The sequence below is a fragment of the Cricetulus griseus genome, chromosome 5, assembly GCF_003668045.3.
Source record: "Cricetulus griseus strain 17A/GY chromosome 5, alternate assembly CriGri-PICRH-1.0, whole genome shotgun sequence".
Taxonomy (NCBI): Eukaryota; Metazoa; Chordata; class Mammalia; order Rodentia; family Cricetidae; genus Cricetulus; species Cricetulus griseus.
In genome coordinates, this window is record NC_048598.1 from 99,107,889 (window position 1) to 99,135,155 (window position 27,267).

Below are 27,267 nucleotides of genomic sequence, written 5' to 3' on the forward strand. Positions count from 1 at the left end.
CAGTGCTGGGATTAAAGATGGGTGCCACCACCACCTTTGGTTAACTAGTGGCTAGCTCCACCCTCTGGTCTCTAGCCAAACTTTGTCAGAACACAAACAAAATATCACACAAGTACCTACAGAGAGGAGAGCTACAATACTGAAGTGAAGTTATTAATCTGTGATAAGACCTCCCCGAAAGGCAACACATTCGCTACAATCCTTCAATTAAGGATGTGTGTATCAGGTAAACCAATGAACCATCCTGCCTCCATCTTTGGCTGAAAGCCATCTTATAGTAAAGACAAAAGAGATTCATTCCTGCTTATGATTAAATCTCTGTTTCTCAAAGATTGGTATATGCTCCCTCTGTAACCTTAACTACAGATGGTCCAGTACTGCCTGTTCAAGGAAATAGAACCATGTTTTTGTCTGAAAAGGTTATTATGCCCACTGTTGTTATGACTACATTATGACTGTCTTGTAATCATTTCTCTGTTTCAGAAGGTCAATATTACTAACTTCTAATACTACTATAATCCTGTCCAGTTGCCTGCTAAATCCCCCATTTGGAAATCCCATATCCCTGAGCCATAAAACATTATCTTGCCATGTCCAGTGATGACCTCTTGAGCTCCTCCATAGGGGAAGACAGCTCATGTACACAAGTAAACAAGCTTGCTTTAATTAATTGCTTGCTTTAATTAATTTGGTCATGATGATTTGGGTAAATGGTTTTTCTCCTTGAGTCATTAAGATTAACAAGACAACATAACAACAGCTAAGGAGAAGCCTGTGAGGGAAGAAACTTACCCCATAGCTGAATTATCTGGCAGCAGATGAGATGAAGAAGCAAGAAAGACTTAGGATGTAGGAGGTAAGGATGTGGTATGAGTGGTACCCAAAGTGAGTACCATCTGGATGGTGCCATCATAAAGAGTCTAAAATTTCATGGGATGGGGAGATGATAGATTCTGTTAGGAAATGTAAGGGGTCCTAGATAGGACTGTGAAGTAAGGTGTGAAGTAACCCTTAGGGAAACTAGGACAACTGAATGTCAAGGGTAAGGGGCATTGTCCACTGGAAGAGCCGAGTACACCGGTTGAAAGCTCATGGGTGACATCCACAAGAACCATTGTTAAGGTCTATGTGGTCAGTGAACTCACAAGCACCTGAGACACTGAGACCCTAATCAGTAAAGTGAAGAAAATAGCAATTGCCCACCTGATTCAGTGGAGGGACAAGAGCATGGAGTGGTTCTTAGACATGTGGGGGTGTATGGAAATGAGGAATACTATTACAGATGCATGACTTAGTCAATGCCTAGTACACACTTGGGTTCTACTGACACACATGAAATCCTGATTGGTGTCTACACTGAGTTGAGGTATGTATGTCCATCACATGCATGTAGTGCCTTCAGAGTCCAGAAGAGAGAGTCAGAGCCCTTGGGGCTAGAATTTTAGAGAGTTGTGTGCTGCCAGGTGAGTGCTGTAAGCTAAACCTGGGTGTTCTGTGGTAGCAGTTTGTTGGAGGCACAAAGGTCCTTGTGCCCACAGGCCACTAGGGAACCAGGAACGTTAAGCATACAGGGCCTCTCCTTAATGGAGGGTATAAAATACCCATTTTACCACACAGTAGGCTGGGAGTGAATTTTGTTAATGACCTGGGGACTTTTTCTATAGAGGCAGACTTCATCCATATTCCCCAGACTGTTTATACCAGACTCTCTCTCTCCCTGGACCATTCTCTTTAGTTCCCAGTTAAACCCATCCACAGGGGAGATGTCTCTTCTGTTTTATAACTTGCTGATCTCTATACTATCTGTCAGAGACTACACTAAATCTAGGCCTTTATGTACTTTGTAAAGGAGTTTCTATGTAGTCACACCTTAACTTTTATTGTGTACCTGGAATTGTTGCTTGGAAACCTGGAATGGGAATAATGGTTGCCTGGAAACTTTCCCCAAATTGTATTGTGTTTTAAATATGGTAACAAGGAACTGTCTGTCATCAGACTCCTCAAGCCTGGTCCAGGCTGACAAAGTCAATCTGAGTTTTCATTCTCATCTCTTCAGGGGTTCGCTTCCCTGCCAGGACACTTGCAGGATCCATCAGCATGCTTACCCACTCAACTGTCTTCCTTATTATAGCTGACAATAATCCCAATTATCCACCACTGTGTAAACACCTGCAAGACTTGAACTCTGTGTCCTGGAGGGCTTTGAGAGTCCTATAGCCACAGAGGGCAGTCCAGGTATAACCATAGCACTGACAAATGTTTCCCGTGGCATGTACTACTGTTGTATAGCAATTTCATTCAAACCAAAGCATTAGAATTTAGAAAAAGCCTTAAGACAAACAAAACTTACAAGGTTCAGAAAGTAAACACCTTACAAATCTCAGGAAATCCCTGAAATTTACAAGATTCAAAGGTTATGGAAGTAGTGAGGAGTGCAGGAGAGGGAGGAAAGGAGGAAAGGAGAGACTTGAGACCAAGGATGTGGCTTTCATGAGTACTCAGAAGCTGGGAGGGTTTTTCTGTGATGTAGCTGCCTTTGAGTCATCTATGCTTCTGGATAAACCTTTGTCTACACCTTGTAAGTGGTGTCAACAGACTCATTAGTTCACTATGCAGATTCTTTGGTCTGTCTTTGGTACACTACTTGAGGTGAATCTCCCCCAGAAAAGTCTTAAAACAACCACCCATTCCCCCAACCCCTTTGTCCTCAATTTTGCATGCAGTTAGGGCTAGCTCAGTACAGTGTCCTGTAGGTTATAGTTCCAGCTGTTTGGAAGGCTGAGACAGAGGCCCCTTGAAGACTAGCAGTTTAGATTCACTGAGAAAATTTACCCCTGTCAAAGGCAGGCTCCAGGCTCCTCAGAGAAAAGGCCACCACAAAAGGAACTCAAGAGGATCTTTGGAGGTTCTTTGTTTTATAATATTAAGTCAGGGCGTTTTTCCCCTTACATGTCCTTTGCGTATACATTATGACTCCGAGGTTTATGTTTTTATGGGATTCCTCTGTGCGAGTGTGTGTGTTGTGTGTGTGTGTGTGTGTGTGTGTGTGTGTGTGTGTGTGTGTGTGTGTGTTTTGCGCGCGCGCGCGCGTCTGTGTGCTCAAAGCTTGCACTGGTAAGTCTCTGCATCTGTATGTGAGGGTTTTTTTTTTTTTTGTACTATTTCTTTGATTCTTATTATTTGGTTGTTTTCCCTGTTCCTATTTGATTATGTTTTATCTTATTTTACTTTATTTTTTATTGTATGTTTATATTTCTGCTTGATTACTTATGAGAGACAGATAGGATGTGGAGCCAGGTGCGAGGGAAGATAGGGAGGAGTAGGGGGAAGGGAAACCTAATCAGAATATATTGTGTGAAAATAAAATCTATTGTCTGGGCTGGAGAGATGGCTCAGCAGTTAAGAGGACTGACTGTTCTTCTGGAAGACTTGAGTTCAACTCCCAGCACCCACATGGTAGCTCACAACTGTCTTAACTCCAGTTCCAGGGGATCTGATACCTTCACACCAATGCATTTAAAATAAAGTTAAATAAAATTTAAAAATCTATCGTCGGGGCTGGAGAGAGGGCTCAGAGGTTAAGAGCACTGACTGCTCTTCCAGAGGACCTGAGTTCAATTCCCAGCAATCACATGGTGGCTCACAACCATCTGTTATGAGATCTGGTGCCCTCTTCTGGTGTGCAGATATACATGGAAGCAGAATATTGTATGCATAATAAATAAATAAAAATCTTAAAAAAAAGAGTCACTAAAAAAAATCTATTGTCAATAAGAGATAAAAGAAAAAAAACCCAAAGGAATGACAGGAAAAACAATAAAACGAGGCATTAACAGTCAAAAATAAACAAAGGAGTAGAAATCTGAGAGCATCTAGGGCAGTGTAGTGAGACTTCTACTCAAACAACAACAAGAAAATCAAAATAAAAACCAAGAGCAAATGCCTGGCTTGTTAGGTTTAATCAACCTAGAAATTTAGTTTTTTCACAAACATTGAAGAATCCAAAATAAGAGAAGTATTGGGATTAGATTGGAAGTCAAGGCAATGGAAATGTACCTCAGTTTCAAAGGTTTCCTGAGCTCCATTCTGGCCCCCATCCTGACCTGACACTCCCGTTTTCTCTATTGTCTAAGGGAGTAGGTCCTGCTATGCTGGAAGACAAAGCAGGGCCTGTGAACAGTCAGAGGAAGTCAGTGGTCGCGGTCCAAGGACATTAATTAGCTCCATCTCACTCCAGACCCTAACGCTGATGTCCTGCTGTCCTCTGGTGTCTCCTGTTGTATTCCGCGTGCGAGCCTCCCACACAGGCGATAGATCTGCGTATTCTGGGATCTGCAGAGGTAGGTGGATGGGTGCCATGGTCCATCAAAGTGTAAGGGGTCACTGTGAGCTCAGAGGTTCCACCCGCAGCCACAGCCCGCCCTCTGCACGCAGGATCAACTCGGGCTTCCGGTGGGGCTCCTTGTCGTCGGGCAGGACGCGGAAACGCAGCAGTGTCAGGGCCAGCACCACCTTCATCTCGTTCATGGCGAAAGTCTGTCCTATGCAGTTCCTGCGGGAGGGTTGGGTGGGGCTCTTGACTGTGTCCTGGTGGACACACCTATCACTGAAACCTGGCCTAGGTATCCTACCCACCTGGTCAGCCAGCTGGAGGGGCAGCCCTCCAAGAGGAACTAACTTATTTGGGGCCCCTCGTTTCCATCCACATTCTGTATCCCATGAACCGATCAGCACAGGGCTGTGGTTCTTGGACTTAACCAGTCTCGGTACTGAACATCTTTACTTAACCTTCGAAGATGCAGGAATGAGACCTAGATCCCGACTGTCCCAACTTCTCACCTTCTCCATCTTCCCCAAACCTTTGTCCCATCACCTCAAGCCCTCTGGCCTCACCTGGGCCCAGCAGAGAAGGGAATAAAAGCCAGAGGTGACCTGTTCTTGACATTCTCTGGGTCAAAGCGGAAGGGGTCATAGACCTGAAAGAGACAATGAGCCACATCTCCCAGTGTAGGAAGCCGGTTCCTGCATTATAATGCTGCCTGAAGACACCAAGGTGTGAATTACTTCACAGGCGCTGGGTAATCTCCATTCCTTTGATCTCTGCCTATCCCGTGGCTCATTTCTGCCTGAGGAGCTGAAGCCATTCATAGGGTAATACGTCCCAGGCGGCTGGTCAGCCTTTTATATAGGGATGGTTTTCTTAGTTCAATGTCTCTGCTTAGTCTCTGCTTAGTCTCTGCTCAGTCTCTGCTCAGTCTCTGCTCAGTCTAATGCATTAAAGCTTGTCTGCAGAAGGATCCGAGTGTCCTGCGTGTGTTTCTTGCTGGCGAGGAATACAGAGCGGGCGCGGGACATATGGTGCCGAAACCCGGGAAGCTTAACATCTCCAGCACCTCAGAGACCCCTCTAACGAGGCGGATTCAGAACTGCAGGGTGGTAAATTCGGAGAGGTATGATTTTTCTGGACTTTGGCTTGGGAATGTTGCTATTTTGGGAGGTTAATCTATTTTGACTTTTCTCACTGTTGTAACAATCTTAAAGAAGTCCAAAATTACATATCAGAAACCGAATGTAATGAGAAAAATTCGGAGAGGTATGATTTTTCTAGACTTTGGCTTGGGAATGTTACTATTTTGGGAGGTTAATATAGAGGCTTCTATACTTTTACTAGGAGCTATTTTGACTTTTCTCACTGTTATAGCAATCTTAAAGAAGTCCAGAATTACATATCAGAAACCGAATGTAGTGAGAGATGGGGCGCGCCTAACAATAAAATATAAGAAAAAAGGACCTCCCGGGATGTCTAGTGACATGGGAGTGTATATAAGAAAAAAAAACTACAACAAATAAGAAAAAAAGACCTCCTGGAATGTCTACTGACAAGGGAGTGTATAAAGCTTTAAATCTTGATAGCTCTAATGACTCTAAAAGCTCAAGAGATAAAGTTTTAAAAGGAACAGCTCAGCTAGATGAGGGAGAGACAGAGAAGGAGGGAGAAAGAATGGGGAATGGCCGGTCACACCCCGGTAAATTTAGGAGAGATGAGGAACCTAGCCTCTGCCCTGCAACGAAACTGGAAGCCTTGGAGCTGAGCAGCTCAGACTCTGAGATTTTAGACTCTAACAAGGAAGCAAAGCTAGAGAAAGAAACAGCACGGCCAAAAATGCCAGCGGGTGTGCTTCCATCAGCACCCCCACTATTTGGAACCGACTCCTTCTTACCATCAGAGGAGCAAAGAAAATTACAGATGGCTTTCCCAGTCTTTGATAGGGGAAAAGGCCATGCCTGCTATTCAACACTTCTTAAAGGCCTGGAATGCCTGGGGCTTTAAAGCCTCATTTACATTAACGCTGGGGGCCATACCGAGGCCAAGCGTCTCACCTCAAAAACTAAAAGGCCAAAAGGAAATGGTAAAATGGAAAGATATCTTAACTGATCTTTGGAAAGGCCCGGATCCTATTCTCATAAGATCCAGGGGAGCGATATTGTGTTTTCTCACAGGATGAAGAGAATCCCCTATGGATCCCAAAAAGATTCAACCTAAAGAGTCCCTTCAGACCTTCAAAAGTCGAAACTCCACCCTCTACCCCCGGGAGTTGAGAGCCGCTATTGTTATCCAGATTAACTCCTGCCCTTGGCGGAGCGATTGTCTCTACTTAAGGGGTGGGGGTAATTGTTCGATGCAGCCATTTACAGATTGCTGTTATTTTTGGCTGGTCTATGAGAAAAGGGGTGGATATAATTGTTTGATGCAGCCGCCTGCGATAATGCTGCCTGATTAATTGCTGTTACTTCTTTGACTGGCATGTAAGCTCCAGGGCTCAAACCAAGAGATCATCCAAGCGCTTATATTTTGGCTAAGCGATAGGCCGCCGGCCAGACAGCTCTTGCACACCCGGAGCCTAGGCTCACTGCACAGGGTAGAGTGTCTGGTTTGTGCAGCCCCAATGAGGGATGCTGAGCAAAGGCATCGCACAGAGTTGCCTATTATACAGGCTTCTCTGGGAGGTACGTTGACCTGCATAAGGGTTACCTGCCTTGAGAATCCCCTTTCCCAGAAAAACGGCAGAGGACAGGTCGGGAGTACTTCGGGTCAAACTGACAGCCTGATGGTGACTCTCGTACACAGTCTTAATGTTTGATTTTGGGAAGGTCAACCCCTGCCTCTATCCCTCAACATATGGGTGACCTATTTGCTTGTAATAATATAAAGCCTTTTCATTAATTAATAAAAAAAGGGTGATATGTAGGAAGCCGGTTCCTGCATTATAATGCTGCCTGAAGACACCAAGGTGTGAATTACTTCACAGGCGCTGGGTAATCTCCATTCCTTTGATCTCTGCCTATCCCGTGGCTCATTTCTGCCTGAGGAGCTGAAGCCATTCATAGGGTAATACGTCCCAGGCGGCTGGTCAGCCTTTTATATAGGGATGGTTTTCTTAGTTCAATGTCTCTGCTTAGTCTCTGCTTAGTCTCTGCTTAGTCTCTGCTCAGTCTCTGCTCAGTCTCTGCTCAGTCTAATGCATTAAAGCTTGTCTGCAGAAGGATCCGAGTGTCCTGCGTGTGTTTCTTGCTGGCGAGGAATACAGAGCGGGCGCGGGACATCCCAGCACAGCCAGAGAAAGAGCCTTGTGTGTGGTTAGGGAAGGGAAGGGCTGATTTCCCTAGGCTAAACCGGCTCCTTCTGCTGGACCACTGTAAGGAAAAAGAATGGAGGGATGGAGGGGTTTACAGCACCTCAGGGTCAGGCCACACAGTTGGGTTGTGATGGGTCGTGAAAATATTGATGATGCAGACGACACCTGTGGTGAAGTGGGGTAAGGAGGGTGAGCCTGCTGCTGCTGAACAGCCCTGCTGTGTGCCCAGGACCCTCCTTCCCTGTCCCCTGGGCACCTTTAGGGATGACCCGGCCATCTGGGAGCCCAATATCTTGGGTGCAGCAGCGGGAGATGACTGTGACCGGAGGGTGCAGCCGCAGACTCTCCTTGATGCACATGGTGAGGAAGGGCAGCTGGGCCAGGTCGTCCCTGAGGAACACGTCACATGATTATCCAGGAGGGAACAGAGATCATCAGGCCCTGTGTTGCCCACAGTGTTAAAACATCCCCAGGGAAAGAAGAGCAGTAGGAATGTAGTGGGGAGAATTTAGCCAGGTATCTTTAGAAGCTTTAAACACATCCAAATGTTCACCATAAAAAGGAACTCAAAAGCCAGGCTTTGGTGGTGCACACCTTTGATCCCAGCACTCGGGAGGCAGAGGCAGGCAGATCTCTGTGAGTTCGAGGCCAGCCTGGTCTCCAGAGCGAGTGCCAGGATAGGCTCCAAAGCTACACAGAGAAACCCTGACTCAAAAAAAAATGAATTAAGCAATGGAAAGTAAAGACATAATTTTTGCCCTTCTTTAACAGCCTGCTCTGTCTGTTTCTGCTGCCTGTTTGAGTTCCTCCCTCCCTCCCCCTCCCTCCCCACTTCTTTTCAATCTCTGTTCCCACCTGCTCCTTCCCATGCCAACTCTCCATCCTCTCTCTCTTCATATTGTCCCTTTCTCCATTCTCCTTCCTTCTGTCCCCCTTCTTCCTTCTGTTCCTCCCCTCCCCATCCTCATCACTCTTCCTTCTTTCTCTTACACTCTCCCCCTCTCCTTTTTGCTCACACCTTATCTTCACTATTTCTCCTCTTTACGAGTCCTCTCCTCTTTCCAATTCCCCTCTAACTCAAGTGTTACACAAGTGTACCAAACTTGTGTAAAAGAAGACATTCCTTCCCAGAGGGAACTCCAAAAGACTCAGGAGGAACACAAACTTATAAGGCTTAAGGTATGAACAACTCACAAGTCTCAGGAAATTTCCTGAAACCTAAAAGATCCTCAAGGTTAAAGAAAGGGTAATTAGTATCTGCTGGACAGAGATTCTCTAGGAGCTCCAGGATGCAGCTTTTTTGAGTCCCCATCCACATTAGGGTAGAATTTTCCGTGGTATAGCTGTAAATAACCCTCGTCCATACTGATGTGAGAAATTCTAGTAAATCACTGTTTGGCTAAACTGGCCTTTCATGAAATCTTTTCTTTTCTCTGTTGCCCAGAATGACAAACAGGAATTTGTTCCCATCTCCCCAAGAAAAGTCACACAATACTCCATCTCTTGTCTCCACCCTTTTCCACCACCTCTACTTCTCCTCCCTTGGATCTATAGCCCTGTACCTCAGTTCCAACCAGGTATGTCCTAGTCCTCATTCAGGTTCTAGAGTGAATGCATCCTTTAACCCAGCCTTCCTTTTCTGACTCTAAATCTCCCACCTGTCAGTGTGTCCTATGGATGTACTGATGCAGAACCAACTTCTGAGTCCTTGAATGTCATGGGACCAGGTTATGATATCATTGTCCCGCTTATTCTCTGCCTTGTGACCAGCTTCAAGTCTCTACATGAGGTGCTGTCCCCAGGATAAAAGAACTTCTCTGGTGAGGTCTTTCATGGCACCAAACTGGGAGGCTCCAGGATTTCCTCAGTCTACCAGTGACAGTGCAGCAAAATTCATATCCCACTGTGATGCAGCCCAGAGTGTAGACAGAGACAGGATCCATCAGCAGGAGCAAAGAATGCAGCCCAGTGATGGATTCCCCAGGTCAGATTCCAGGAATCAGTAGTCCAGCTGAAGGAACAATGCTTAGGTTGATCTGGATATGAGTGGGTGGGGGTGGAGAGTGGGGAGCAGGCATGTGATGGTGACGTCTAGAGGAACCCTGAGCATATGGATCTATGCAGAAGAGTACCATGACATTGGCCAGAGGACAGCCTTGGGGGGCAGAGGACAGCCTTGGGAATCAGTCCTTCCATCTTTTTGAGAGTCTCTGATGATTTCACAGCTGTGTACTCCAGGCTAAATGACTCAGTAGCTCCCAGGCATTCTCCTATCTGCACCTCCCTTCCGACAAGAGTACTGACATTATAGATATGTGCTGTTGTGCATGACTTTTTTATGGGTTCCGGGGATTTGAACCCAGGTTCATATGTTTGCAAGCAAGTGTAATACCCTCTAGGGTTGCAAGAACAGTTTGTTTTTTGGCTTTTTTGTTTGTTTCGTTGGTTTTGTTGCTTTGTTTGCTAATGAAAGATTTAAAAGGCAGGGAAGAAACATTACTGGAGGTCTTGGGGAGCCCCTGAAGAGTCATCATATGAAAACCCAAATTAAAAGTGTGGTTGTTTGAGAACCCATAGTATCTAGCAGTTCAATACCATTGTCCTCCACATGGTGGTGCTGTTGGGGAGGCTTAGGAGGTGTGGCCTTGCTGGAGGAAGTATGTCACTAGGGATGGGCTTTGAGAATGTAAGGCTCCTGCTACTTGCAGTTTGCTTTCCCTGGTGCTTGTGGTTCAAGGTGTGAGCTCTCCATGTTCCTCCCCAGCTCCGTTATGGATTCTACCTCTCTGGAACCATAATCCAAAATAAATTCTTTCTGCTGTGAGTTGCCTTGGCCATGTTCTTTATCCCAGCAACAGCAGAGTGACTAATAAACAGAGACTCAAGGACAAATAACAGACTCAAGCGGAAGATTAGGGATAATTTATTAGAATTTCACAGGCAATCCCCAAGGCCCACAACTGTCAGTCTCAAAGCTGTGCCGAGGAGCAGAATGGAAGAGCCAAGCTGGCATGACAGTCAGCCATATGGTGGCAGGCAGGCACACAACGAAGAGGGGAGCTTTAGAAAGGAGTAGAAAAGTCCAGTACATTATCTTCAGATGAGCCTCTGGCCAGATTCCTGCCCCACCCAATTGGATTAACCCTTAAAGATAGAGACAAGAGCATGTCTCCACCTAGAAGCAGATTTCATTTGAGGCAGAGCAATCTCCTCAGCCCCTTTTCTTATATGAAGTGTAGCTAGCTCTTCAAACAACATGTACTATTCTGTACAACTATCATTCATATTTCAGAAAGGAACCTGTTACGTGGCATGCTTGACACACAGTAGGACTCCCTATATGCGACTTGTGAGAATCAGACAGTATTGTGTGTGGGAACAGATTTGATGGCACCATCAGCACCAGCTATGACTTGGGGCCACGAGTCTTCCACTCACTGTGCTGAGCTTTTTTCATAGTCATCAGAAGAAACAGGGTTGGGGTAAATATTAAATATGTTAATACTGAGTGGAGAATTAAAGCCACGCTCACCCCATTAGACAGCCAGCACCAAGACTGGGTTTGCCATCATTACTTTTGTGATAGAATGAAGATATAGCTACCAGGTGGGATTCTTGGGTCCCTGTCACACACTTATCAGAGAACTTGGTAACTGTCATCACACACTGAGCATCCTTTGCCTTTATAGACCTTTTGAAAAAGCTGTGAATGTCTTTTTGGGCATTGGGTAACCGTATACAAAGCTGGTTTTGTCATTCACCAGCTGTGGGAGCAAATAGGCTGCTTTCTGTGAGTCTCACATTCCTAAGGGCATGGTCGTCTACCTCAGGGTATGCCTGAGCCAGTCACCATGTTTGTGTGACTTTCAGATCCCAATAAGGAGAACATTGTGAGGAAAAAGAAAGAGTGAAGTTCAAATCCTCCTTTTGGAGGTGACCCTTATTAGACAAGGATTTAACTGCCAGGTGTCCAAAGATAACCTCTGGAACCCAGCAATGCAGTGGGGAAGTAGGATGGGAAGGGGAGGCAGGAGTTAAAGGTGGTGTGTGGAAGGAAGTTTGCACAGTGGCCACCTGGGCTGAGATCTAGTGAGGGGCTCTGGGAGACAGCCAGCATTGAGTACACCTTAGTCATTCCTGGAGTTTTGATACATAATCAACTGTGGCCAATCTTCAGAACTGAGACATAGCCCAGGTTGCTCCTGAGGGCTGCTGGTCTGGGGTGTGCAGCCTGCACTGCAAAGGTCGGGTAAAGAAACAGGGCCAGAGGGCTCTGACAGAAACTCCAGCTACTGCAACACACACACCATACCACACACACACACACACACACACACACACACAAACAAACACACTATACACACCACACACACCACACACACCACACACACACACACACAAACACTACACACCACACATGCCACACACACACACACACACACACACACACACACACACACACCACACAATACACACCACACATGCCACAGACACATGTACACACACCTAACACATATACACACTTAAAAACCATCACAGTATGTAAACACATACACACAAACAGACACACATAAAAGCCTCCTCCATACTTTACACATTTATGTCTACATGTACACACGTGTCACACATTATAAATACACCTGCACACGTGCACACAGTCACAGACTTACCACCAAACACCCAGCAAGTCCCTCACAGACAGGTTAAACCAATGACCTAAGAGCTTGCTATTCTCAGGCTGGCCAGCAGAGGGAGCGTCCTCCATGTTCAGACCCACAGACTCACTCTTCACTCTGTCGTTTGTGTCCTCATCCTAGGCAGAATCTCAAAGTTCACTTGTTTGTTCTGAGCAGAAAATGAGACATTTAAGATCCCAAATACGGAATCGATATGGAATGAAGCAGTTTGCAAATAATAGATTAGCTGGTGTGAGAGCAAAATTAAGGGAAGGCTTTAGGATATCATTGCTTCTTACTGCTGAGTAGTACTCCATTGTGTAAATGTACCACAGTTTCTTCATCCTTTCTGCAGTTGAGGGGCATCTAGGCTGTTTCCAGGTTCTGGCTATTACGAATAATGCTGCTATGAACATAAATGAACACATGTCCTTGTGGTTTGAATATGCCTCCTTTGTCTTTTTTTTTTTAATTGAGGGATCCTCTATTTGTTGCTCAAGGGTATGTAAACAGCATCTACTCCTTCCTTATAAAGAACCCAGAGCACAATTCCACCAAAGTTCACCCCCAGGAACAATGAGTTTACTGGACTTACTCACAGAGCATGAACGAGAGTCTTCCCACAGGGCAGTGGGTCACTCCACTGCTTCTCCATGTGTGATGGATAATGTCGGTTATCATCTGGACCTGACATCTAGAATCAACTAGAGCCCAAGCAGCTGGGTAGTCTGGGAGGGACTTTTCCTGTTTGGGACATTTGAGGTCAGAACCCACCCTAAATCTGAGCCACACCTTGTGGTGACAGCCACATAAAAGGACATGGAAGAAGGACGCTTTTGCTTTTTGTCTGCTTGCCCTCACTCTTGCTGGCGAGTTCAGCTGTCCTGATGCTGAGAAACTCCTTCGATGGTTTCTTCAGGATTCCAATCCTCCTGGACTCCAGCACCAGATAAGAGCTGCTCAGACATCCAGTCTTGTGGACTGAGCAACTACTGTAGACAGCCATTGTTGAACTACCCAGACGACATGTAACCTACTCTAATAAATCCCCCTTTAACCTATATGTACACAAATACATATAAATGCATTTTCTATCCGATCTGTTCCTTTAGGGAACCCTGGTGAATATGCCATAGCTGCATAGATGAACTCCTTCAGTTAACCACCAGTCTGCAATCGCCAGCACCTCCTCCAGCTAGGGCAGAATTTCTTACAAATGCTAAAAGGGTGACTACTCCAAAGGGTATACTGATTCAAAGGGATCAGAAGCTGTGTCTGTTAGGGCAGATGGAAAAAAACCCACATATTTAGAACACAATAGACCTTATTCAAGTAAGAGCTGAAGGAAATGCTACAAAGCTGATGTAGGAGTTTCTCTGCAAAGAAGGAGTCAAGCTGCTGGCACACGGTGCTCTACAAGGTGCTCCATCCAACCTTGGATGCCAACTGTAGCCCCACACAAGAATTCTCATGGGTCAGTGTGTCAGATCCACAGATAAAAGGTCCAGACCAAACAAACTTTAGGACACAGTGGTTGAGGCCCACATGGTGAGTAGGCAATAGTAGAAAAGAGGCTGGAGAGAGTGGGTTGGGAATCAGAGGTTGAGACCAGCAGGGAAACTGACCACCCTCCCCCAGTGTGTTGGTTTGAATGAGAATGGCCCCCATAGGCTCATGTATTTGAATACTTGGTCCCCAGTTGGTGGAACTTGCAACCCTTTAGTACTTTATTTTACAAATGGGTTTTGGGACACTGAGAACATTTAAAATATGAAGAAGGGAAGCAAAATATTTTCCCATCTCCTTTAGGAGTTCCTCCCTGTGGGGGGGTCTCTGCAACTTCCTTGGGCAGCAGAGTGATGATCCAAGAGAAGCAAGAAGACAGTTTTGGCCAGCGTTGGTGGTGCACGCCTTTAATCCCTGCACTTGGGAGGCAGAGGCAGGCAGATCTCTGTGAGTTAGAGGCCAGCCTGGTCTCCAGAGCAAGTGCCAGGATAGGCTCCAAAGCTACACAGAAAAACCCTGTCTCGAAAAACCAAAAAAAAAAAAAAAAAAAAAAAAAAAAAGTGGCAGTTTGGGTTCAACACAACTAAGTAGCTGGTGTTGGTTCTAACTTTGTAAGTCTGACCCCAAGTAGCTTATTTAAGCATATTTAGCACAGCACAAATGTGGTGAAAATGCTGTGTGTACAATAAAAGTCCTTCAGGAACAAAGTAAGCGGAATAAAGATCAGACTACATTGAAACTCTCTGTAGAGTCCACGTGACACCTTCCATAAAATTGGGCTCTATAGATTGACAGAGAAAAACAAGCCTCATGATGGGTCCTGGGGATGGTTCAGTGCAGTTTCTGCCACACAGATAGCATGCAGGCAGCCAGGCTAGAGTGCACATCTTCTCCCAGCCTTCTGGGCAGATAATAGATTGTGCATTCATCCCCTTGAAGGAACAATCCGGTGTACCAATATTCCGGTTCCCTTAGTGCTTATCTGTGAGCACAAGGACCTCTGTCTCTCTGTGTCTATGACTGCCTGTGTCTCTGTCTATCTGCCTCCTCTCCCTCTCCCTCTCCCTCTCCCTCTCTCTCTCTCTCTCTCTGTCTCTCTGTCTCTCTCTCTCTCTCTCTCTCTCTCTCTCTCTCTCTCTCTCTCTCTCTCACACACACACACACACACACACACACACCTTCCCAGTTGTGTTTTCAACACAGTGCATGGGTTCTAGACACAGGGCTTCAGCAATGTTCAGCAACAGCTTTATCTTTAAACTACATGCCCAGCCATCCAGTATCCCTTTTTTATTTAAACACCACAAGTAATCCTAGGTCTCCTCCGGTCTATAATAGCCCAAAAGACATTCGCAGTCATAGATGTTGTCTTGAGAATCTTGAGAAGCCCCCTCCAGCCATAGGGTGGGAATTTCAGAGACACCCACTGGCCATAGTGCTTAACAGACTGCTTTCCATCCTCACCATCTTTTCAGTAGAGAAAGCCAATACGCCATGACTGGATGCGCTACAGAAGAGCCCAGCACTTTGTTCTATAGGTTCTATGTCCCAGACATGAAGGACCAAGGCAGGGGGAACTTTTAAAACTGGGCACAGGAGACCATGCAGGCAATACAGCGATATCCCAACCCAAACACAACAACAAAAATGCCATGCCTGTCAGGTTTACTAACCACAGAAATTTTGTTTTCACAAAAGCACTGAAGAATCCAAAGATGAGAGAAGATGGACATATAAGGAGATTACAATGGGGATCAAAGTGATGACGTATAGCAGAGATAATTGTTTGCCTCTGATAACCTGAGTCTCAGCCTTGTCCTTCATCTTGGTCCTTCTCTCGCTCAATCACCTCCTGCTGACACCCTAATGCCCAGAAAATATTATGGCTAGGCTGTTCTGGACCGATGTCTTCAGGACTGTGAATGGAGCAGCCATAGAGACCCGGGTCCGATTCTGAGTGGAGGTGTGTGGACTAGGGAAGTTTAATTACCCAATGACGCTAATGATGAGACAGGAAGCACCATATCATCTCAGGAGGGCTCCCAACTGATGCTGAGCAGTCACAGTTTATTGAGAAGTCCATTTAAATAGTCCTCCAAGGGCCAGGACAACACCAGCAATAATCTATTATAATGTATATAGCTAACATCAAGCGATTCTATTGAATCAAGCATTACCTAAACAACTCTTGGTCACATAGGCAGTAGGCAGAGTCCTCAGCCCAGGCATGTGCCAACTCAAAGCTTAGGCCACAGAGATGCAAATTAGGAGGCATATTACCCTGAGGCCATGGTAAACAATAGTAGCCCTACTGGCAATTAACAATACAATGGTGAGCCAGAGCTTTCCGGTGCTCCCTGTTTTCAGGAGCTGGAGGCTGGCCCCAAAATATTCCATAACAGAATTATTTGGTCCCCCACAATACCTCTCTCTTAAATTAATAAAAAGAAACCTGTGTCTCTGCACTGGGACAGATGACTGCGCCTGTCTTGGGGGGGTCCCTTCAACCTACGAGGGGTGCCCCTCATGGAATCACGAATTCCGTGTTCTGTCTTAGGATTCCCTGAAAGCAAGGAAAACCGTACATCTTTGGCTGGAACCAGTCTCTGTAAAAAAAATAAGGTTAGTGGGGGATGGGCCATGGTATTTCAGCAAGAAACCTCCAGGAGAATAACACCTCAGCTCTCATGGCTGCAAACCTTCTCCTGCAGATGAAGACATGTAAAGGTTAAAATGGCCTTTTAAAATCTGCATGGCAATGCCTCTAGTGCCTCTGATACAGACCTTATTAAAGTTTGCTCCCTAAAACATACTTCTGTCCTAAGGCTTGTAAATTGCATGTTACATTCCTGTTAGAATGAACTCTGATTTCTAGTTTCTAATAACATTTGCATAACACATATAGCAGGATCACAGACATTAACAATTCCATCATGAACATACATTAGGGTGAGTTACAATACAATCAAAAGACAATAAGATATTCTCTTCATCTATGGGATGTGAACAATTTCACAATTCTAAACCTTTTTTCTTTATTCCCTGCCTGGGACTCAATGCCCCTTGAAACTTTTCTATTTCTTGCTCAAAGTCCAAAGTTCTAACATCAGGTTTGTAATACCAGTCTTTGAAAGTTAACTAAAAAGTCTTTTGTCCATGTCTTTGTTAGACCCATGGAAAACTCAGGTATCCGGGGTCCCAGGCCATGACCACGGTCACCCCAATCACCAAGCAGATTCGAGAGCTTGCTGCAAACTTCATGAGGCTTTATTGTAATTTAATAAGCTAACCCCATGTTAGCTCGGGTCTTTCACCCACCCACCATGGCGGATGGCTAGCAAAGACCGTTCGAAGCCGCTGCATACAGATCTTTATAGGGCAGCGTAAGGGGAGTGTCTAGGGGTACGCATAGGTTCAGGATTGGTGTGCCTCCAGGCTTGGAGGGCTTGCCCTGTGTTGATTGGTCAACTGGTTGTTATGCCCCATAGGTCCTCCCAGGGTGGTTGCTATGCTCTCTACGTCATTGCTGTGCGCTTGTCCGTAAAGCACACCCAGGGTCGTAAAGCATAGCGCCACCAGTTAACTTCTGATTGGTTCCTTGTCACGAGACATGCATCTGACTTTCTAGTGACTAATTTCTGATGGGTTCCTTGTCACAAGACAGGCATCTGACCTCTAAGTGACCAAGGCAGGTTTATGGCAAGCACGTGTTCAGCTGTTATGGCTGCCAAAAGGGAAGCTGGTCCCTTCACCAAGAGATCTTATAGGACAGCATAAGGGGAGTGTCTAGGGGTACGCACAGGCTCACGATTGGTGTGCCTCCAGGCTTGGAGGGCTTGCCCTGTGTTGATTGGCCAACTGGTTGTTATGGCCCATAGGCCCTCCATAGTGGTTGCTATGCTTTGTGCGTCATTGCTGTGCGCTTATCCGTAAAGCACACCCAGAGTCATAAAGCATAGTGCTACCAGCTAACTTCTGATTGGTTCCTTGTCACGAGGTGTAGGAAGCTGGTTCCTGCATTATAATGTTGCCTGAAGACACCAAGGTGTGAATTACTTCACAGGCGCTGGGTAATCTCCATTCCTTTGATCTCTGCCTATCCCGTGGCTCATTTTTGCCTGAGGAGCTGAAGCCATTCATAGGGTAATACGTCCCAGGCGGCTGGTCAGCCTTTTATAAGGGATGGTTTTCTTAGTTTAGTGTCTCTGCTCAGTCTCTGTTCAGTCTCCACTCTGGTAAAATGCATTAAAGCTTGTCTGCAGAAGGATCCGAGTGTCCTGCGTGTATTTCTTGCTGGCGAGGAATACAGAGCGGGCGCGGGACATATGGTGCCGAAACCCGGGAAGCTTAACATCTCCAGCACCGCGGAGACCCCTTGGCTACAAGGCGGATTCAGAACTGCAGGATGGTAAATTCGGAGAGGTATGATTTTTCTGGACTTTGGCTTGGGACAATCTTAAAGAAGTCCAGAATTACATATCAGAAACCGAATGTAATGAGAGAAATTCGGAGAGGTATGATTTTTCTGGACTTTGGCTTGGGAGGTTAATATAGAGGCTTCTATGCTTTTACTAGGAGCTATTTTGACTTTTCTCACTGTTGTAGCAATCTTAAAGAAGTCCAGAATTACATATCAGAAACCGAATATGGTGAGAGATGGGGCGCACCTAACAATAAAATATAAGAAAAAAGACCTCCCAGGATGTCTAGTGACAAGGGAGTGTATACAGCAACAAATAAGAAAAAAAGACCTCCTGGAATGTCTACTGACAAGGGAGTGTATAAAGCTTTAAATCTTAATAGCTCTGATAACTCTAAAAGCTCAAGAGATAAAGTTTTAAAAGGAACAGCTCAGCTGGATGAGGGAGAGACAGAGAAGGAGGGAGAAAGAATGGGGAATGGCCGGTCACACCCCGGTAAATTTAGGAGAGATGAGAACTCGGAACCTAGCCTCTGCCCTGCAACGAAACTGGAAGCCTTGGAGCTGAGCAGCTCAGACTCTGAGATTTTAGACTCTAACAAGAAAGCAGAGCTAGAGGAGGAGCTGCCAAAAGTAAAAACAAATATGAGGCCATCACCTGTTAATTCAGCGGGTGTACTTCTATCAGCACACCCACTATTTGGAACCGACTCCTTCTTACCATCAGAGGAGCGGAGAAAATTACAGATGGCTTTCCCAGTCTTTGATAGGGGAAAAGGCCATGCCTGCTATTCAACACTTCTTAAAGGCCTGGAATGCCTGGGGCTTTAAAGCCTCATTTACATTAACGCTGGGGGCCATACCGAGGCCAAGCGTCTCACCTCAAAAACTAAAAGGCCAAAAGGAAATGGTAAAATGGAAAGATATCTTAACTGATTTTTGGAAAGGCCCGGATCCTATTCTCATAAGATCCAGGGGAGCGATATTGTGTTTTTTCCACAGGATGAAGAAAATCCTCTATGGATCCCAGAAAGACTCAACCTAAAGAGCCCCTACAGACCTTCAAAAGTCGGAACTCCACCCTCTACCCCCGGGAGTTGAGAGCCGCTATTGTTATCCAGATTAACTCCTGTCCTTGGCGGAGAGATGGCAACTGATTAAGGGGTGGGGGTAATTGTTTGATGCAGCCGTTTGCGGATTGCTGTTATTTTTGGCTGGTCTGTGAGAAAAGGGGTGGGTATAATTGTTTGATGCAGCCGCTTGCGGATTGCTGTTACTTTTGACTGGCATGTAAGCTCCAGGGCTCAAACCAAGAGATCATCCAAGCGCTTATATTTTGGCTAAGCAATAGGCCGCCGGCCAGACAGCTCTTGCACACCCGGAGCCTAGGCTCATTGCACAGGGTAGAGTGTCTGGTTTTGTGCAGCCCCAAAGAGGGATGCTGAGCATAGGCATCGCACAGAGTTGCCTATTATGCAGGCTTCTCTGGGAGGTACGTTGACCTGCATAAGGGTTACCTGCCCTGAGAATTTCCCTTTCCCAGAAAAACGCAGAGGACAGGTCGGGAGTACTTCGGGTCAAGCTAACAGCCTGATGGTGACTCCCGTACACAGTCTTAATGTTTGATTTTGGGAAGGTCAACCTCTACCTCTATCCCTCAACATATGGGTGACCTATTTGCTTGTAATAATATAAAGCCTTTTCATTAATTAATAAAAAAAGGGGGATATGTAGGAAGCCGGTTCCTGCATTATAATGTTGCCTGAAGACACCAAGGTGTGAATTACTTCACAGGCGCTGGGTAATCTCCATTCCTTTGATCTCTGCCTATCCCGTGGCTCATTTTTGCCTGAGGAGCTGAAGCCATTCATAGGGTAATACGTCCCAGGCGGCTGGTCAGCCTTTTATAAGGGATGGTTTTCTTAGTTTAGTGTCTCTGCTCAGTCTCTGTTCAGTCTCCACTCTGGTAAAATGCATTAAAGCTTGTCTGCAGAAGGATCCGAGTGTCCTGCGTGTATTTCTTGCTGGCGAGGAATACAGAGCGGGCGCGGGACAACGAGGCAGGCATCTGACTTTCTAGTGTCTAGGACAAAGTCATAGAAGCACGTGTTCGGTCATTATGGCTGCCAAAAGGGAAGCTGGTCCCTTCATCTTGTTTAAGCATTGTGAAGGAGCTTCTGCCATTCTGGTTTATGCCAGTATCCGACTGTCCTAAATGGGTCCTTTTTCCCAATGGGAAAACTGGCAAAACAGTTTTGTGTGTCTGTTTGTGGCAAGAAAGCAAGCTGTGTGTTGTAGAGTTCTTAGCCTGCTCCGGAATGAGCACTCACTGATTCAGAGGTGTATGTAGTCCATCTGTAGGAAAGCTGGAACTCTGGAAAGCATCTCGAAACTGGAACTGGGTGTGTCTTCTTTCTTCCTCCAGCTGTAGGTCGAATGTCCTCAAGGTTCGGGAAAAACAGGTCCAGTGTTTCACTCCAGCTGATTCAGATGGTCTCCTGTGGGCCCAGGTCCCGTTTTCCTCTGTTCCACGCATCTCACCAATCTTTCCGGTAGCCAGCGTGCCTCATTCTCCTCCTTCGAGAAAACACAGACACACCCTCGGCCCCAGATATTTATGGGGTTGGGTCCCCTCCACTGCCTGGCACATGGATCTCTCCATTTGACCTAAGCGAAATTTGCTTCGAGTTCCATCATGCCAGAATCTGTCTGCAGCAGATTGCTCACTGGCATCCACACTTAAAAAGTTTAAGATAAACAGTGCATGGTTTAACGCATCATGTGGAGACTGAGGGCACAGCTCCTCCATTTTTAACTTTTTCAGCTGTGTTTTTAGGGCACTATGGACCCGCTCTACTATTCTTTGTCCTTGGGATTATAAGGAATACCTGTTTTGTGATCAATTTTCCATTGAGCACAAAATTGCTGGAAAGCTTTGCTAGTATATCCAGACCCATTATCTGTTTTTATAACTTTTGGCACTCCCATGTAAGCAAAACATCTTAAACAGTGACTTATAACATGTCTGGTGGCCTCTCCTATTTGTTGAATGGCCATTAAGAAACCTGAATACGTGTCAATTGCCCAGTGCACGTATTTCAACCTGCCAAACTCCAAGATGTGAGGCACATCCATTTGCCATAAATGGTTGGGGATCAGGCCTCGAGGATTCACCCCTAAATTAGCCACAGGCAGATACTGTGGGCACACTCCGCATTGTTTGATGATTTGGCGAGCAGTCTCTCTGGTTAGGCCGAATTGTTTTCTCAAACTCCTGCTATTCTGATGGTGAAAGTTATAAAATGAGACTGCCTTGCTCTCTCTACCTGAGACAGAGCAACTAGTTTCGTTAGTTCATCTGCAGATATGTTTCCTTCAGCTAGTGGCCCTGGAAGGTTCGAGTGGGCTCTTATATGACCCACAAACATGGCAATTTTCTCAGGTGAAATGCATTTTTAATTTGTTCAAATAACATTTTGACTTGACTATTACTAGACCCTATGCATGGAACTGTCTCTATTACCTGGACAGCCTTAAAGACATAATGACTATCAGTGTACAAATTAAATGAATTATTTACTAGGAGCTGAAAGACCATTGCAACAGCTCACAATTCTACTATTTGAGCTGAAGCCCTAGTTGTCTGCTCCACATATTTCTTTCTATCAATAATATAGGCGGCTCTCCCATTGGATGAACCATCAGTAAAAACTAACATAGCATTTTTTACAGGATTGCTTTTTACAATTTTTGGAAATATAAAAGGATGCATTAGTGTAAATTGCAACAGCCCATGAGCTGGAAACTGATTATCAGTTCTCCCTGAAAACTGAGCAAAGACAATCATCCATGAATCACTGTTTTGGAACAACCAATTAACCTGTTGCTTGGTATAAGGGACATGTATTATATTTGGCTCTTTGCCAAAATACTTCCTAGATTCCACATGGCATTTTTGTACTGTGCAGGCTACTGCTTCAAAATAAGGGTCTAATACTTTGGCTGGTGAGACCGGTAGGTGTAGCCAGAGTAATGGTCCCTCCTGCCACAGAACAGAAGTCGAACTATACCTTGTGGGGAGTACATAAGCCTCCCATGTCTTTGCATAGTCAATATAACGTATTTGTTGACGCTGAGTCGCCTCCTCCAATTGTAGCAGGGCTCATCTACCTTCTTCTGTTAGCTTTCTAGGTGAATTTGGATCACTATCTCCCTTTAAAATATCACACAGAGGTTTCAAATTACCAGTAGGCTCTCTTAAAAAAGGGTGTAACCATTGAATATTCCCTATTAATTTTTGAAAATCATTTAAGAACCGTAAGCTATCTTTTCTAATCTCTTTAGGATATAACATATGACCCAAATATTGAAAAGGTGGCTGTCTCTGTACCTTCTCTGGAGCAATCACTAAGCCTGCTCTCTTAAGACTCTGCTGTAGCTGTCCATATGTCTCAAGCAGAACTTCTTCACATTTATGGGCAAGCAAAATATCATCTATATAATGAACAATCTAGACCTGTGGAAATCTGTCCCTAACCACTTGTATAGCTTGAGACACAAACTTTTGGCATAAAGTTGCACTATTGGCCATGCCCTGGGGCAAAACCTTCCAATGTTACCTCCTCATGGGCTCTTTAAAATTAACTGAAGGAATGCTAAATGCAAACCTATGACAGTCCTGAGGAACCAGGGGAATAGTATAAAAACAATCTTTTAATCCTCCAACAATCTTATAAGCACCCTTTGGTACAGCTGCATGAATGGGTAATCCTGGCTGTAATGCTCCCATCCACTGCATGGTTTCATTAACTTTTCTCAAATCTTGTATCAGCCTCCATTTCCCTGGTTTCTTTCTAATCACGAAAATAGGAGAATTCCATGAGGAATTTGAAGGCTCAATATGACCACTGTCCAGCTGTTCCTGCACTAACTGCTGAGCAGCCTGTATTTTTTCTTCTGTTAGAGGCCACTGATCTACCCTACCCATACTGACTCATCACTTTTCCATATGATAGGATCTTCATGGAGTGCAGGCTTCTCAGTGACCTCTGCTAAAAATGTCCTAACCCTGCATTGGGATGTCTCCCGCTGGCTAAGGCGGGAACAACATTCCTCTCACTGTCCTGGCCCCCTCCTGGATGGGGCAACAATCCTTGCTGAGATACCTGATTAGCAACAATTGCACTTGTACACTCCCATCCAGGCCGTAACATCTCAGCCCCACAAGTTCACAGGCAAATGAGGAACAATGAACGGCTGAAAAGTCCCTTGATGACCTTCATCATCTCTCCAATAAAGCTCATCACTACTCTGTTCAGGATTCTGCCTCTGACCAATCCCTTGTAACTTCGTAATAGTCGCCATTTTAGGCCACATGGTAGGCCATTGACTGGCTGGAATAACTGACCTATCCGCACCGGTGTCCAAAAGGCCGGAAAAGGCCCTGCCATTTACATATAAAGTAATCTCTGGGCGCTGAGGACCGATAGCCTGCAACCAATAGGCATCAGAAGAACTAAACTCAGGATCTCCTCTCTTAACTCTTTTAACCTGATTGTTAGTCCTCACCTGGGGAAGCAAAATCAACTGAGCAAGCCTCTGTCCTGAACTTATCACCAAAACTCCATCAATCACTCCAGGAGCAACAATAATTCCCTGCATAGTTGTGCTACTCCTCCCTAGCAACAATCCAACAGTCCCATTCGGCAAAGGACCATAAACACCAGTGGGCAACACTGATATCCCCATCTCTGGCATTAAAACTGCGTCTGTGGCTAAACAGAGATCCAATCCAGCACTCCCTGCTGGAGCTCTGTAGAGGTCCTGTACAGACCTTCTAGGGCAGGAAACCTCGGTTGAGTTGCCCCATTGATTTGTCTCGGGGCCTGAGGCAGGCCCCCATAGTAGTTTCCCTGCAGGGGATTTCCCTGGGCATCTCTCTTAGATCTACATTCGTATGCCCAGTGCCTACCCTGCATACACCTTGGGCATAGACCCAGTTCCCTATTCTCTCTGCTGTTAGTGTAAGACCCTCGGAAAGCCCAGGCTTCCAGAATCTTAGCCCAGGACCTCGGCCACCCCAATCACAGAATGGAGGCGAAAGCTTGATGCAAATTGCATGAGGCTTTATTGCAGTTTAACAAGCTAACCCCATGTTAGCTCCGGTCTTTGACCCACCCACCATGGCGGATGGCTAGCAAAGACAGTTTGAAGCCGCTGTGCACAGATCTTTATAGGGCAGCATAAGGGGAGTGTCTAGGGGTATGAACAGGTTCAGGATTGGTGTGCCTCCAGGCTTGGAGGGCTTGCCCTGTGTTGATTGGTCAACTGGTTGTTATGGCCCATAGGCCCTCCCAGGGTGGTTGCTATGCTCTCTACGTCATTGCTGTGCATGCTTGTCCGTAAAGCACACCCAGGGTCGTAAAGCATAGCACCACCAGCTAACTTCTGATTGGTTCCTTGTCACGAGGCAGGCATCTGACTTTCTAGTGTCTAGGACAAGGTCATAGAAGCAGGTGTTTGGCCATTATGGCTGCCGAAAGGGGAGCTGGTCCCTTCATTAGGACATTGCCTAACTCAGTGTCCCTTTTGACCACATCCAAAGCAACCTCCAGAAGGCTTCATGCCTTTCTTTTCCCCTGTATCTTGCTTTTTCTTCGGAAACAACATATCCTTAACTGAAGTCCCTTGCAGGGCGGCTGCCATCGCCAGTCCCTGAGTGTAAGCCAGTCCAATATCTGCACAAATCTTAATGAATTCATCTATGTCACCCTTCCTCCTGTGAGGCTTTAGCTGCCTGGCATGCCACGTTGGCATTCTCATAAGCTAGCTGCTTTACCATCAAAAGTCCAGCCTCTGTATCCCCCATTATTCTAGACGACGCTTGCATTAGTCTAGAGACAAAGTCTTGAAACAGTTCATCTGGCACCTGTCTGATTTTTGTCAAATCCTCCGAGTGCGCCCCAGCAGCTGGAAGTTTATTCCAAGCTCTTTTGGTTGCTGCACCAATCTGTGTGTACACCAATATCTCAAAATTTAACTGCTGATCTATATTCTTGTACTCCCCTTCACCAGCGAACATCTCATAAGAAACAGGAAGTCCTTGGGCACTATTTTTCTCAGCTGCGACCTGACACTGCTCTGCAAACTCTGTCTTCCACAACAGATAATCTCCCCAAGACAGGCAGGCTTTGGCTATCTGCTTCCAATCCCCTGGGGGTAGAGCTTCTACAGCCATATTATCTACCAGCGTCCGGGTAAAAATCGCCAATGGTCCATACTGGACACAGGCCATCTTTAGTTCTTTGAGCTGTTCTTTGAGCTGTTTAGTTCTTTGAACTGTATCACATGCTTTCTGCTTGTGTTCCCTTGAGCATCTGAAAACCCTTGTACATCCTCTCCTCTGTCAGCTGCCTCTCTAACGATAGCCTGCACTGGAGACATCTGCCCTGTTGCAGCTGCCTGTCCTGGCTTGAGGGATGCTTGCAACTTGGGCTGATCTGTGTTTGCAGCAGTTGCAGACAAAGGCATCTTTCCCTGACCTGAGGAAACCTGCAAGGTTTTCACCTCTTGTGAGAAGGATTCCACTAAGTCTTTCAAGCCTTTTAATTCTTGCTGCATCTTGCCTTTAGGTCTCTGCTCATCTGCATTCCTAGTCGGAAATGAGAGAGGTGAAGACTCTTGGCCCTGGTGTTCAGTAACTCTCTCCTCATACCTTTCCCAGTACCTTTCTCTACATATGCTTCTTTTCCTGGTCTTTCCTTAGTAGGCATGGAAGGCCTCATCACCCTGCTAACCGGTTCTGAGGCAGATATCCCCTGTAGCTTAGTGCCTAATTCTAAGCTCTCCCTTACAATTGTCCATAACCAAAGAGTATCTGTAGATACACTTTCAGGCCCCTGTTCATAATAATGCTGTCGGATTCTCAATCCGACCTCATTCCATAAGTTGGAATCTATATTCCCATGTTCAGGAAACTCAGGCCATATCTGCTTTACAAATTCTACAAAATCTTCTGTTCTGTTCCTTTATTTTTCAAAATCTCGCTGACAGCACCGTCACCTGCTTGCTACTTCTTAGTCCCATATTTACAGTTATATACAACTTTACTCCTGATCTAGCGTTGTTCACTCACCACACTTGATCACTTCTTTCCGTGCCTGCTTCTCTTCTATTTTTCTGCGGTGTCCATCATATCTGTCCCCCGTACTCAGCCCCACATTTCGCCACCAATTGTTCCTGTCTTCAGGACTGTGAACGGAGTCAGCTGTACAGACCCGGGTCCGATTCTGAGTGCAGGTGTGTGGACTAGGGAAGTTTAATTACCCAATGACGCTAATGATGAGACAGGAAGCACTATATCATCTCAGGAGGGCTCCCAGCTGATGCCAAGCAGTCACAGTTTATTGAGAAGTCCATTTAAATAGTCCTCCAAGGGCCAGGACAACATCAGGAAGCATCTATTGTAATGTATATAGCTAACATCAAGTGATTCCATTGATTCAAGCAACCTAAACAACTCTTGGTCACTTGGCAGTGTCCTCAGCCCAGGCATGGGCCTACTCAAAGCTTAAGCCACAGAGATGCAAATTAGGAGGCATATTACCCTGAGGCCATGGTAAACAATAGTAGCCCTACTGGCAATTAACAATACAATGGTGAGCCAGAGCTTTCAGGTGCTCCCTGTTTTCAGGAGCTGGAGGCTGGGCCCCAAAATATTCCATAACAGAATTATTTGATCCCCCAAATACCTCTCTCTTAAATTAATAAAAAGAAACCTGTGTCTCTGCACTGGGACAGATGACTGCACCTGTCTTAGGGGGGTCCCTTCAACCTACCAGGGGTGCCCATCATGGAATCACGAATTCCGTGTTCTGTCTTAGGATTCCCTGAAAGCAAGGAAAACCGTACCGTCTTTGGCTGGAACCAGTCTCTGTAAAAAAAATAAGGTTAGTGGGGGATGGGCCATGGTATTGTTAGACCCCCGAAAACTCAAGTATCCGGGGTCTCAGGCCAGGTTCGCGGTCAC

The 27,267-nt window shown here is 45.7% G+C and overlaps 1 protein-coding gene across 2 annotated transcripts in view; it reads right to left on the reverse strand.

Annotated features, from left to right (window-relative positions):
* Positions 1–4,380: 4,380 nt before the first annotated feature.
* The window catches only part of LOC100773614 (cytochrome P450 4F2), a 53,905-nt gene continuing 31,018 nt past the window's right edge, over positions 4,381–27,267 (reverse strand). Inside the window, exons 9-12 of one of the 2 annotated variants that reach the window (XM_035445587.1) lie at positions 7,894–8,027; positions 7,738–7,802; positions 4,894–4,976; positions 4,381–4,552 (exon numbers count right to left, since the gene is read on the reverse strand). In XM_035445587.1, coding sequence (XP_035301478.1) covers positions 4,381–4,552; positions 4,894–4,976; positions 7,738–7,802; positions 7,894–8,027 — 454 coding nt within the window. Of the gene's footprint in view, positions 4,553–4,893; positions 4,977–7,737; positions 7,803–7,893; positions 8,048–27,267 lie in introns of both variants that reach the window. The other variant, XM_035445586.1, reaches the window with a different exon arrangement.